Source organism: Triturus cristatus, chromosome 3_2 (assembly GCF_964204655.1).
Source record: "Triturus cristatus chromosome 3_2, aTriCri1.1, whole genome shotgun sequence".
Lineage (NCBI taxonomy): Eukaryota > Metazoa > Chordata > Amphibia > Caudata > Salamandridae > Triturus > Triturus cristatus.
In genome coordinates, this window is record NC_140584.1 from 884,093,381 (window position 1) to 884,108,386 (window position 15,006).

The following is a 15,006-nucleotide window of genomic DNA, read 5'->3' on the forward strand; positions in this document are numbered from 1 at the left end:
CAGGTAGCCGAGGAGGCGGGTGGGCGTGTGTAGATCTGCAGCTCTACATGCCAAGAACAGATGCATACTGGTAAGTAGCATATTCCGTTCGAGGCATATGAGCTGCAGATTATACACTTTTGCATAGACTATATAGGCGACCACCGGTATCCGTTGCAGTGGTTTGGAATAGTGTTTTTAGTACAGCCTGGCCCACACTAGCTTGTTGCTTGGTTTGCACATCTACACAGTAATGTTTAGTGAAAGTGTGCGGTGTTGACCATGTTGCTGCTTTGCAGGTATCATCTAATGGGATGTTCCCTAGAAAAGCCATAGAAGCCCCTATCTTCCGTGTAGAGTGGGCTTTACGGGGAACAGATAGCGTTTGTTTTGCCTTGTGGTAGCAAATCTGTATGCATTTTACAATCCACCTAGCTATCCCTGATTTAGAGATGGGGTTGCCTTTATGTGGTGGAGAGAAAGGGACAAACAGTTGTTTGGTCTTTCTGAAAGGTTGTGTTCTCTGGATATAGTAAAATAAGGCCCTTTTAACATCTAGCGTGTGTAGAGCCCTTTCTGCAACAGTTTGAGGTTGCGAGAAAAAAAAACGGTAATTCTACCGATTGATTTAGATGGAAGGGGGAAATGACTTTGGGTAGGAATTTTGGGTTGGTACGGAGAACAACCTTGTTCTGGTGCATTTGGAGAAAAAGTTCTTGTATAGTGAGTGCTTGTATCTCACTGACGCTTCTAAGGGAAGTGATGGCTACAAGAAAAGCTGTTTTCCATGTGAGAAATTGCAGTTCGCATTTATGCAAAGGTTCGAAGGGCGGCCCCATTAGCCTTGTGAGAACTATATTTAAGTTCCACACAGGTGAGGGTGGTACTCTGGGGGGAATTATCCGCTTGAGGCCTTCCATGAAGGCTTTAATGGCAGGCACTCTGAAAAGTGATAGGTGCTGCCTGTTCTGTAGGTAAGCAGCAATTGCTGCGAGGTGTAACCGAATGGATGTATATGCTAGGTTACACCTTTGTAGATGGAGCAAGTAGCATATGATGTGCTGTATAGATACGTCTAGAGGGTTGATTGTGTTGTTATGGCAGTAAACAACAAATCTTTTCCACTTTGCAGCGTAGCAGGTCCTACTAGTAGGGCGTCTAGCTTCTCTGATGACGTTCATGCAGTCAGGGGGAAGGTTAAGGTATCCGAATTCTAGGATCTCAGGAGCCAGATCGCAAGGTTGAGCTGAGCTGGGTCCGGGTGCCTGATCTCTCCATGGTTCTGGGTTAGGAGGCATGGCGAGAGGTGTAACTTTTGGTGTGGCACTGCCGAGAGTTCCAGCAGTGTAGTGTACCACGGTTGTCTGGCCCATGTTGTAGCTACTAGAATCAGTGTGAGGGAGTGCTGTTGTAGCTTTCGCACCACTAATGGAATTAGTGGGAGAGGTGGAAAGGCGTACGCAAATTTACCTGACCAGTTCATCCATATTGCATTGCCTTTGGACAATGGGTGTGGGTATCTGGCGGTGAAGCTTGGGCATTTTTTGTTTTCGTGGGTGGCGAAGAGGTCTATCTGTGGATGCCCCCACATCTGAAAGAACGGGTGCAGAACCTGCGGGTGAAGTTCCGACTCGTGGATCTGCTGCGTCTGTCTGCTGAGCAGATCTGCAATGGTGTTTTGGACTCCTGGGACATGTTGGGCTAGGAGAAAGATTTTGTGTGGAATTGCCCATCTCCATATGCTCTGCGCTAGTTGAGAGAGCTGTGGAGAGTGTGTGCCGCCCTGTTTTTGAATGTAATACATGGCCGTCATGTTGTCTGTGCGAATCAGGACTGCCTTGCCTAAAATCTGCGTCTGAAAGGATTTTAGGGCTAGAAAGATTGCCAGTAACTCCAGATGGTTGTTGTGGAGTAACTTTAGTTGCGGCGTCCATGTGCCCTGCACTGTGAGGTGTAATAGATGAGCTCCCCAGCTGGAGAGCGATGCGTCTGTTAGGGTTATTTGTGGAACCGGGTCCATGAACGGTCGACCTCTGGAAAGATTTGTGGTCTTCCACCACTGCAGAGAGGGATGGGTACGACCGTCTCCCAACACCAGATCTGTCAGTTGCCCCTGGGCCTGGTTCCACCGGCGTGCTAAGCACTCCTGGAGTGGACGCATCTGGAGTCTTGCATGAGGTACTATGAAAATGCAAGAGGCCATCATCCCTATTAGTTGCATAAACACTCTTGCTGGGAGAGAGTGTTGAAGTATGAATCTTTGACGCAAAGCCTGGATGCGTGCAATCCTAGCAGGATTGGGATAGGCTATGGCTTTTGAGGTGTCTATGATGGCACCGAGGTATTGCTTTGTGTGGGATGGTATTAGCTGGGACTTTTGGTGGTTCACCGTGAAACCTAGCTGGTGAAGTAGTTGGATTGTAGTGGCGGTGTGATGTACACATTGGTTGTAGGACGTGGCTTTTATTAGCCAGTCGTCCAAATATGGGAAGACGTGAATGTGCTGTCTTCTGAGGTGTGCCTCCACTACCGCTAGGCACTTGGTGAATACCCTTGGTGCTGTTGTGACCCCGAATGGGAGCACCTTGAACTGGTAGTGTTGCCCGTCCACTACAAATCTGAGGTACTTTCTGTGAGCATGGTGTACCGGAATGTGAAAGTATGCGTCTTTCAAGTCCAGTGTGGTGAGAAAGTCGTTCTGGGAGAGGAGCGGAAGTACCTGTTGAAGGGTTACCATGTGAAAATGGCCCGAATGTATGTAAGTGTTTAGAGGCCTGAGATCTAAAATAGGTCGTAGAGTCTCGTCTCTTTTTGGTATCAGAAAATACAGGGAGTAAACCCCTAAATTTTGCTGATTGGCGGGGACTTGTTCTATGGCATGTTTTTGTAGGAGGGAGATTACCTCCTGTTTTAGTAACGTGGAATGTTCTTGTGACATTTGGCGTTGCCTGGGTGGAATGTTTGGGGGGGGGGGGTAGATGTTAATTCTAGGCAGTACCCTGAACGAATAATTTGGGTCACCCATCTGTCTGAGGTGATGGTCTCCCAGACGTGAAGGAAATTTTGTAGCCTGCCCCCGACCGGAGTGGGATGGTCTGGAGCGAGCAGGGGGAAGTCATTGGGTAGGCGGTGTGGCAGAGCGGGTGGTATTTGTTCTGCCTCTTTGATAACCCCTTGTGAAGGTGGATTGAACAGGGGATTTGTAGGAAGTGGACGCACTATCTGAGGAGTAGCCTCTGGCGGTACCCCGAAAGGAAGAGCGGCGAAAGGAGCGTCTAGGAGGGTGTGACTGCAGGGCTCCCATAGATTTCGCCGCATCCGTGTCCTTCTTCATTTTCTCTAGGGCCTCATCTACCTTTGGACAGAATAGATGTTTTTGGTCGAAGGAATGGTTTAGAATGGAGGCCTGTACCTCAGGCTTAAAGCCTGAAACTCTGAGCCAAGCGTGGCGACGGAGGAGGACACTAGTGTTAATTGCCCTGGAGGCTGTGTCTGCTGCGTAAAGGCACATCGTATAGAGGTGTTAGTTATGGTTTTACCCTCTTGGATTAATTCATTATCCCTATTTCTATATTTTTCTGGGAGATGGTGCATGATGGTTTCTAACTCATCATAATGCGCTCTGTCGTATCTGGCCAATAGCGCTTGATACGCCATATATTGGCTGCCTGTGACGCAGTGCGCTTTCCTGACACGTCTAGTAGCTTTGACTCCTTGTCAGGCGGTGGTGCTTCGCCTGACGCCTGGGAGTTTGACCTCTTCCATGCAGTGGAAACCACTAGGGAATCCAGTGGCGCCGGCCCTTTGATATAGGCAGGATCTGTGGGGGCAGTTTTGTACTTCTTCTCTATACGTGGGTTAATGACCCTAGCCCTAACTGGGTCTTTAAAAACCTCTGGTGCATGTTTTATTACCCCCTTGAGCATAGGTAGTATAGCGGTAGACCTATGTGCGGTATCAAAGGTGTCGAGGAGGAAATCCTCCTCTACCGGGTCAGTGTGTAACTCTACCCCGTGATAATGTGCCGCCCTCTGAAGTAGGTGATGGAAACCTAATGAGTCTTCCGGTGGAGATGGCCTGGATGGATAAAGTTCATCTTGTGGGACATCTGGAATGTCTGGATTATTATAGTCGTCCCATGGGTCTGGGGGTCCTGTAGGGGTGGGGTCTTGTGGCACATCCCCTGGATAATATGGGTCCCCCTCATTATCATCGTCCGGAGACGGGGTCGGGGAGCGATGAGGTGGGGGTGGGAAAGGTGGAGAGGGTGGAGGAGGTGGGGAAGGAATTCTGAAAGGGGAGGTAGCAGAGTCCTTCCTCTTTGGAGGTGGAGGCGGAGCCGGTTTGTCCAAGTGTCTCTTTATTGAAGAGAGAGCCAAATGTCCAGTTTTTGGATCCTTGGTAAATGTCTTTTGCAAGGGATCCGGCGTAAACAGTTCCTGTGACAATGGTTGTTCCGTCGGCGCCGAAGGTTTCGGGGCCGATGACTTTTTAGACTTGTCCGTGCTTTTTAGGAACCTCCGATTTTTTATTCGACGCCAAGGTGGACTTCGGCGCGGGAGTCTCGGTGCCGAGGGCCTTATGTGGTTTGGTCGGCACCGAAAGGCCTGGTTTCGACCCCGAGGGCTTCGGTGCGGAGCTTGGTGTCGAGGTAGAGGCCGATTTCTTTTTCGGTGCCGAAGTGTGTTTTTCGGCACCGCTGGCAGGCTGGCTCGAGCCCGAGCCGCCGGAAGGCTTATTTGGCTTCTTAACCGGGCCCAAAGGTGGGGTGTTTGAAGCAGTGTCTTTGGTCTTGCCTAGGCCCGGAGGCGAAGGCATGACCGGAGCCTTTTTGGGTGTTGGCGCTGGTGTGGGAGGGGGTATAGTACTCACGACCCTCTGCGCCGGGGTGATGTCCTCCACATCCGAGTCGTCTGCTTCGGAAGCACTGACTAGGTCTTCTTCTTCGGTGTGCTGCTGTCCCGGAGCTTCGAAGTCGTCCCCGAAGATGTCTACTGGAGCGGAGGTCGATGAGTGCGCCATGTTGCGTCTGGCCCTTCGATCTCGAATAGTCTTTTTCGATCTGAAAGACTTGCAGGTGGGACAGTCTCGAGCCTCGTGTTCAGGGGAGAGGCAGAGGTTGCACACCTCATGAAGATCGGTGTGGGGGAATTTGGACCCACATCGAGGGCACTTCTTGAATGGAGTTCTTTCCATCAGCCGAGACCGGTGCTTGGATAGGCCCGAAGGCCGCCGTCGACGACTGGAATCGAAGAAGTGTCGAAGAGAAGGTGATTGAAGAGATCTGGATCTGAACAATACCGATGAGCGAGGATTCTGCGTCGATCGTTGAACTGGAAAAGTTCAGAACCGGAGCGCGAAGTATTACATCCGAGCCCGATGGCGGAAAAAACCAATCTGAGGATGCCGAAGCCCATGCGCAATACGAACCAAGGGAGGAGTCACCGACCTCGTGACTTCCAAACACTTTCCAAGAGGAAAAACAAACTGCAAACATCCGGGCCCAACACCAGATGGCGATCTATGCAAAAGTGTGTAATCTGCAGCTCATATGCCTCGAACATGTGTTTTTAAGCTTGTAGAAGGGGTGTTAAACATAAGATGTATTATTAATAAACAAGGGGCCACTTTGGTATGTTAAGGTAGCACAAAAGGCATATTACAATAAGGTTTCATACGGGGGTGAGACTCGCACAGCGTTTACCTTGCAGGAGTAAGCAGCGGCGCCATCTGTTTCCAAAGCGCGAGTGCAATAATTGCACACAGATGCCGCCGTTGCTCGCTCCCGCAAGGAGACGCCATACATGCAGCAGAGCTCATTGTTAACAGTGCAGAACATGCACGAGTTTCCAAAAAAGCCCACAGTGATTCCAAGAGGTCACTCCAAAGCAGCGCTTGAGCGCTGCTTAGGCGACACCTAAAAAGGGCATGCACCAGAAAACGGTACCCAGGTCAAGAGTCTGCCTGCCTGTGGTATGATCATCGCCCATAAGGAGAAAAGAGAAGATGATACTTAGTGTATAGGTAGCTCACACAATGCCCCTAAAGCATACAAAATAAGGTCCCTGAAAAAACAGGAAACAAGGCTATAGTGCATCTGCATAATGTAACAGAATACCCAAAATAGAGTAAGTACTTGGGTAGAAAAAAATCAAGCAGCAAAAGGAACCTGCAAGAACAGGCCCCCACAAGGCCGCAAAGTAAGATATGTTCCAGAGGGCTGGAAACTAAATCTGTCACTGACAGAATATTTATAAGAAAGGCACCTGCAGACAGCAGGAACACCACAACGGGTGTAACCCTAGAAGGGAGAAAGCACTCCACCCTATGAAGGCTGATAAGAGCTGAAATGAGGGGAAACAAACGTCCTGATAACCTAGTACAACAACAGAGTTAAGACTCCTCACCACCATAAAGCGGAGTCGTCATGCGCACCAGAAAGGGAGGAGCCACCTAAAGCCATGTCAATCAACATAGCTTTCACAGCTTACGAAAACCTGGCAGTAGGCAACAATGCATGCGGACGTAGGGATATGGAACAGGCCATAGCCCAGCCAACAGAATCCGTGGTATCCATACCACAGCAGCTGTTAAGAGTGGCAGCTTGTTGCCATCTTGAACCAATGGAATAAGAGCATTCCAGGATTCTTCTGCAAGGGAGGGCAAGAGGCGTCCCACAAGGCGTGGGAAAAGCGGGCGAGGACACAAGAAGTGTTCAGAGATCGCAGGGCAGAGGTAGAGAAAATACTCCTAACCCAGGTGTCAAATTATCTGGCCTCTCATTCAGGGATAGGAGGGATACAAATCAATATTTTGGGTGGCTAAAACAGCCTGTATCACAAAGCTCTGATGAGATGGATGCCCAAGGAGACAGAACAGACCCTCCGGGGCCGGGCGATGCCAGTGAGAAATAGAACGCTCCACAGGGAGCTTGTTTTCAGGTTTAGCCCAAGTACCCAACAGGATATTAAAAAAACAGTCACATAAGCAAGGACAGGCTCTACGTTAGACTGGTCAGGATTTAGAATGCCAAGTAAAGGGTCTGTTGACAATTCCATAGAAGGAAGTTGCCTATCCAGTACAACCAAAACTCAATTGAGCACGTCTGCCAGAGTGAAGTCGCCTCTGTAGCCAAACCAAGCAGAGACAGGAGGCTGGAGAAGATTCTATGCCACTTGCATCACCCAAGTCAAGCAAGCAGTTAGACTGCATAGGGGGTGGAACCGTGTCCGAAATGGGATGGGGAGACACTACACATTCCGTAGTACTTCCACAATCATGGTCCACAGAACGAAAAAACTGAGGAAGGGAGTCTGAGACTGTCGGCTCCGTCACCGCTGCAACCAAAGTTGGTCGACGCCAGGAAGCCTCAACGCATCGATCGGATCCAATGTTGGCAGACCAGAGCAGGAGCCGAAGGTGGTAGTCTCGACGGACTGTGCACCATTGTCACTAAGGTGTTAGAAACAGGAGGCCAAACTGAAGCCGAGGAAGAACCTGCTTGTGGGGACATAGGCACGACCACTTGCATCCCCGTGGGGCCAAAGGGCGCTGCAGAGGAAGGTGACGACCCAAAAATAGAATTAAGAGATTCAGAATATTTTCTCATCTGGGTCAAAGACGCCCCGGCCCCAGGATTGGTGGGGAGATGCGGGCAAACTCGTGTCCAGACACTTCAACAGAAGAGCGGGGACCAGCGGTAGGTGATGAAGGCAGGAGGCGCTGCAACTTCGACCACCTATGCGGAGACTTACTTCCGGATGTTGACGGAGAATGATGCCCACAAGAACGTCTCCTAGAGCAGACACGATGTAGGTTCATGGAGTGCGTAGGGGACCAAGGACGATGAGAAGACTTTGATGATTGACATCCACGCCTTCATTCGGAGCTGGCAGCAAGAGTCATTTTCATCAGAGTAATAATGCTCTTCCAGACACCACATGCAAAACGAGTGCGGGTCCGTGGCGGACATTTGTCATCCACAGGACTCAAAAAGCTTTAACTTCGACAACATTGAAAGGGTAGAAAAAGGGCACACTACTCTGTCGACAAAAAACACTTAACAAAGGCTGAAAAACGGGCAGAGGAACTGCAGTGCGGATCCGGGTTGCTGGTGCGGAAAAGGAGGAACTAACATCAGCGTGTTGAGGAAAGGCTTATATGGACTCCGTTGACATCACATTCGGGAGATGACGTCACTACGGAGTCGCTCAACGCCCTCTACCGACACACAGAGCTAGTGGTCGGAAAATTTCTGGATCCAGTATGATGCCTGGGGAGGATACCTACAATCTGCGGCTAGATATATCTATCAGATTGGACACTTAGAAACTTTTAAAAAGAAAACGTAGTTAAGTTTCAAGTTAATTGTCAATGCGATCATATGGAAGTACTTGGGGCAACCAACTCCGGCAGGAAGCTAAACAGAGGGATCAGCTAGGTCCTCAAGAACAGTTACCTTCACAGAAGCAGCAGCTCTTTAGCAGTTCCAGGCACCTTATATGCGTTACAACGGAATCCTATAGAGTGGTCCTGATGCAAGCTATGAAGGATGCTGAAGATGCTCCAAGGATGCTGTCCCTGATAAGTAATTATATTTAAACACAGCTGAGGTAGTAGGGATAGAAGTCACACTCACCACAACGCCTGAGGCCAGAGGCAAGCCCAGTCAATAAAACAGAACCCTGAGTGAGGTTGTACGATTCTCATGTTCACTAGGGAAACACAAAGGTGTGGGCAGATAACATAAAAGGGGCAGGACGGCATAGCTTTACAAAACCAGGACGACCTTTGTCTCAACAATCCATACTACACAGACCCAGGACAGAAACTTGGCTTGGAACCAAATTTACGCCCTTTACAGTGAACCTCGTAACAGAAGACCAAGCAGGTCACTTTGGCTGGGGAATGGAAAAAAGACCCTTTGACGACCTGAAGTGAGCACCTAACATGAACTAAGTCACATAGGATAATGCTGGCCAGAAGGCCAACAGAGCTATAATATTTTGGGCTATATCCTGGCCTTAAAAGGGGTTACAAACTTCAGAAATGTTATTTTGTGTAAATGTTCTTTTTACTGGCCTAATGAAGATTTTTTGTTTTTCAAAGATAACTGGACATGATAAAATAGAATATCTTACAAAAGCTGATATTTGAAGACCTAATCAACCAACCAGAAAAATACACAACTCCTACAACTCTATGGCATGAATTTACCAGCAACTCATATCGCTCAGTCAAATTTGAGCACAGTTTACCTCCTAGAGAAATTCACATTCCAGGAAGAGAAGCATTACTTGAACAACTATAATTAAACACTGCTCTAGTCTATAAATTTGAATGGTTGACATTACATGTGAAGTATTGTCAGTCATCTACATAAACCAATAATTACAGAGGTATTCCAAATATAGGCAGATTATTGTTGTTCTATAGAAACCCACAAAACAAAAACATCAAAAGGATAAACATCTGAGGATATCTGTGGTGCCGATATACAAAATATCCACTTTTTCACCAAAAAATGCTAACAATTAACATTATGCAACAAAAGCCAAAGTTACTGTGAAATCTGTTAGCTTTAAGTCAAATCCAGTCTTGATACTGTCTCATCTTTCATTATGTTCTCATCTTGTGTACTCCAGGGCATTCGGGAAAAATGTGTTAAGTGTATAATATGTACAAATTTCAATGCAAAAGTCAAAAAAGCCTCTGCAAGATTAAGAAGATAGTCACTTACATGATGCGAAGCTGCGCTGCAGGGTCCAGTGGCGTGATCACACTCTTGCCGTTCATTCCCTGGAAAATGCTCGGTCTTTGTTGCATAGCATCTTGGGCTCTCACTGATGGAGAAGGCGACCGGGCAAAGCCAGGTGCCCCTTGTCTACCAGGCTGCTCTGCCCCTGCAAAATAAGATAGTTTTGATATAGCTAATAACAGTATGTGCATTAATGTGGAAAGCAAACACACAACTACTGGGAAGCTGAATAATGAAGGTCACTACATACCTATCACTTACAGTAGCAAATATAGAAAATAATGAGTTACTTATCAACAGTACCAATCTTTCTGGTGGATATCATTATCTACCTTCAGATTCCTCACCTCTTGAATCTCCTCCAGGTTAGATGTGCTCTAGAAAAGGCGAAATAACTCTCCAACTGGGGTTCATCCTACTGGAGGAAGCCTGAACAACCTGACTTTTAGGTGTTCACTGGTGTATTGGAAGAAGGCTTGTAGGAAAGTTCCCCTTTTTGCATGGTTGCCTACCACTTTTTGCCTGATGTTGATGCTCTTTGACTAAGTGTGCCCTGGGTTCCTGCCGACCATGCACCCAGGCCCCATGTTCTTTCCCTAAAACTGTACGGTTGCAAACCCAATTGCCTACCCTCAGGCCACATGTAAGCCCCTTGTAAAAGGCACCATGGGTACCAAGGGCACTGTGACCAGGGAACTTCTCTAAGGACTTCAGCACAAATTGTGCCACCCTTTCAGGCCATGTACCTCAACACACACACTGCCATTGCAGGCTATTTGGGTTTTGGTGCAGAGCAAAGTGAAGAGTCCACATGGCACACATGTGCCATGCCTAAAATCCACTGCCTATGGCATAGGTAAACCATCCCTCTAGCTGGGTGCATAATACCACTGGTGAGGGTACAGGTGCATGAGCCCTGTACCCCTACAGTGTCTAAGTCCATTCTTAGACATTGTTAAGTGCAGTAAAGCATAAAGAGTATATGGTCTGGCAGTTTGTCATTACGAACTCCACAGCACCATAATGGCTTTACTGAAATCTTGGAAGTTTGATATCAAACTTCTCAGGACATTAAACCCACACTGATGCCAGTGTGGGATTTCATGCCAAATGCACTCAGAGGGCATCTTAGATATGCCCCCTGAAAAATGACCTAACTCTAGTGTCCTGGTTGACTGGCTACTAATCAGCTGCCACCCCCAGACATGTTTCTGGACCCCTGAGTGGAGAGAGTCCCCGCTCCTAGGATCCTGAAACAAAGCACTAGACGTATGTATATGATTTTGGACATAAAACCTCTCCATTTCCTAAAACGTTTGACAAAGTGTCTATATAGTCACCATTTTGACACTTCTTTTTGCATTGATTATACTTTTACAGACTCTGCATATTAAACCGTATTCAGGTCAGTTGTCTTATTTGCGTCACCTTTTTTCCATTTGGCACACCTTCTAGTTTCACTCATAAAGAAAAAATCTTTACAATAAGAGTTAGTATACTCAATTCATTTTCTACCTTACTGGACTGTTCATACCGCATGCAATTTTGGATTAAATTCGGACTGGATTAAAGTTCCGGCACACACAGGATTATTTCACATATACCACTCACACGTTAGTATATAGGAGATCTGGCAATCACCAACTGATATGATATGGCTAGTGCTCACCACACCTCACGGTGTTTGATAGTACACTATAGCCTGATGATACCATCTATGGATAAATCTACCCATAGTTTCACACCTACCCTGGGAGCACATTTGTTTACGCTGTTAACAAATGTTTGCATCTTTTAAGAACATATTAATTAATGTAATTACCGTATCAATTTGTACCTAGCCGTGAACAAGTCGCATGTAAAAAACTTCTAAAGGCGACGAAACACGTGTTGGCTTGGGAACGTTTTGAAGACTATGAAATACACTTTGAGAAAAGAACAATAAACCGAAGAAACCCAAAAGAAAGAAACAAAGATCCATTTGTGTTATTTGTTTATGTTTATACTAACCGTCTTTACTTTGATTTAACGTGTGCTTGGGTACCCTTTTCTTGATTATATGTGGTCTGACCGCAGTTTTTAGGGAGGTTGGTGGTTCTCCCCTACCCTTGAGCACCGTCACTGATTTATTAAGCTCATAGATATCAGGTGTACTCACCATAAGCGCCTAACTTCTATTATAAATACCACTGTGCAAAACGTTAACTACTTAACAGAATAGAAGGCTGCTGTGGTGCACCATGAATACTTTTGAAAATATGAGAAGCAGTAGAGACAAAGAAGCGGATGATCTCTTTAACAATAGGGATGACAACACATCATCTTTTCCGTCCAACCCAGGGGCTACATCTAGACCGAATGAGGGTCTCAAGAGTAAATTCCAACGTCTTGAGAAACTACGGAAGAATGAGGCTTCCAAATGGTGGGATGGGGCCACCCTAAAACAATACATTAAGATCAAGCAAATACCTAGGGGACTCCGTTCCCAAATTCTGCCTACTTACGATGACCTGGACCCAGACTTACTAAAAGCATGGGAACAGGAACTTACAGAGAATTCTAATAAACTTATGGAGATACTGATTGAGAATTGCGATAGAAAAACAGCTAAATTACAAACAGAGATAGAAACCCTAGAGGCAGAAATCAAATCTCTCAATCTTCCAGAACCAACTGAGAAAAACTATAACATCTTGAATGACATCTTGAAATATCACATCTCAGAAATTAAAGCACGGAAAACCAAAAAACTTAAGAGAGATGAGGCTGACTACCGTAATGGTAGGATCTTTACCTTCGCAGCTAAATATGATCACCTTGTATCCAAGGATGACTCCGTGAAATCAAAACAGGCAACTCCCGTAAGCTCAAGTAACACCTCACTAGATACACCAATAACAAGCGAATCAGAACAGGGAGATACCCGGACAGACCCATCAGAGTTAGGGAATCGTTTTTTACAAGAGGTGTTACGCATCAAGAAAGGGAACAGAGAACAGAACAAACGCCCTATTATAAGCCCAAAACAAGGAGAGGGAAGAGAGGAGGCAGGAAGAGAGGAAAAGGCAGGAATGAAGACGAGATCTTGGAACAAGAGAAAGTAAATACTGTAAATATAGTTAACTTGTCAACCAGAACTCTTACAAACGATGACGAAACACTTTTGAAAAAAGGTCTTAGCTTCTGTCCCAAGAGTCATGGTAATGTGGTGGATGTGAAAATTGATTTGTTTAAATTTGTTAGGAAAATGAAAATCAAGAAACACTTTATGTTCACAAATGAAATGAATAAAAAAGATACTATTGATCAGCAACCACATCCTCTGAGTGCGGTAACTATTCAAGAAATTATTGATACTAGGCTACTGTTATCACTAACAGATTGTGAAGATGAAATTACCACTGCAGATATTGTCATGCGTGATCTGAATGTGATAAGTGATGTACGAATAGAAAGTGGCCTAAAAGAGAAATCCAAATGGGTACCAACGCTACAGAGTTGGAACAGTATAGACATTTTTCATAAACTTGTTAGCAGTGATTTAGACAGATTTGATCTAAAGAAGCACACACCACGATTAATGAATGATAACTTGACATATGGGGAAAGACAAGCACTACACAAGTTAAGAACGGATGACGACATTATTATAAAGGAAGCAGACAAAGGGGGCAACATTGTCATCATGTCCAACCTTGACTATGAGAAACAAATTCTATCTCAATTAGGAGATTTGGAGTGCTATGAACATCTTCCCAGCAATCCAATTTGGAAATTGACAGAACACATTAATAGACATCTAAAACAATGGTATGGCATGGGTATTTTAGATCATGATGAGTACAGCTATCTGCAGGTTAATAAACCAAGATACCCTTGCTTGTACACACTGCCCAAAATACACAAAAACCTTCCTTTCCCTCCGGGTAGACCCATCATCTCAGGGATAGAGGGCCCAACAGAAAGGCTGTCAGAATATGTCGACATTTTCCTAAAACCATTGGTTTGCAACCTCCCATCATATATACGGGACACAAAACACATCTTGGGACTCTTATCGGACATTACATGGGGACCAGAAATGATACTAGTAACACTAGACGTCACGGCCCTCTACACCAGCATCAATAGAGAATGTGGATTGAAAGCTATCAAAAAAATCCTTAGCACCAGATCAGCAAGTACATGGGAACACACAGAAATGCTAATTACCATGATAGAACTCATCCTTGACAATAATGTATTTCTATTTAAGGATAAGTGGTACCGTCAGAAACAGGGAGTTGCCATGGGCTCCAGATTCTCTCCTTCATACGCCAATCTGTTCATGGGATGGCTTGAGGAGGAGTGGATCTGGGGCCAACATGGTTCAGAATGGATAGAGTTTATTCTGTTTTGGGGCAGGTATATCGACGACTGCCTAATGATCTGGACAGGAGATGTAGAAACACTCATGAAATTTGTTGAACACCTCAACAGTAACACATGGAATATCAGATTCACACACGAGTATAGCAAAATGAAAGTTACATTCCTTGACATAGAACTGTATGTAGGGAACAATCAGATCAACAGTAGATTGTATCGCAAAGACACGGCGTGCAATGCAGTATTGCATGCCACTAGCGCACACCCTAGACATCAGATCAATGCAATACCCTATGGAGAATTTGTCAGAGCCAGACGCAACTGCAGTCTGGACTCTGAATTTACAGAATGCACTGAGGAAATGACCGAACGTTTCAAATCCAGGGGTTACAATACCAACATACTAAAGAAAGCTAAAACTAGGATCATGAAGATCAAAAGGGAAACGACCCTCAGGGACAATACTAACAGGAAGACAGAGGATGACAAAGTGAGATTTATCACAAACTACAATGACATTTCGGGTGTGCTAGTTAAAAGTCTTAACAGACACTGGCATATCCTCAAAAAAGACGACACCATGACAGGGATTATTGGCAACAAACCAGAAATCACCTATAAAAAAGGAAACTCCCTTAGAGGTCTCCTTAGCCCCAGCTATCCAATAGCCACCACCGGAAGGAACTGGTTGGCTACACATATGGAGGGTTTCCATAGATGTGGACACTGCTCAGCGTGCAAATGGGCTTACAATAAAAAATTGGAATTCATGGGTCCAAACGAGAAAATTTACAAGATTAAGACAAACATCAATTGTAATACAAATTTTGTTGTATACATCATCGAGTGTAGGTGCAACAAAAAATATGTGGGCAGCACGATACGCCCCTTACGTGTCAGGA

The 15,006-nt window shown here is 45.8% G+C and overlaps 1 protein-coding gene across 33 annotated transcripts in view; it reads right to left on the reverse strand.

The window, feature by feature from the left end:
- The window catches only part of NCOR1 (nuclear receptor corepressor 1), a 1,832,391-nt gene that overhangs the window by 355,469 nt on the left and 1,461,916 nt on the right, over positions 1–15,006 (reverse strand). For all 33 annotated transcript variants that reach the window (XM_085649294.1, XM_085649293.1, XM_085649281.1 and 30 more), the window contains one exon: positions 9,719–9,881. In XM_085649294.1, the coding sequence (XP_085505420.1) occupies positions 9,719–9,881 (163 nt within the window). The remainder of the gene's footprint in view (positions 1–9,718; positions 9,882–15,006) is intronic.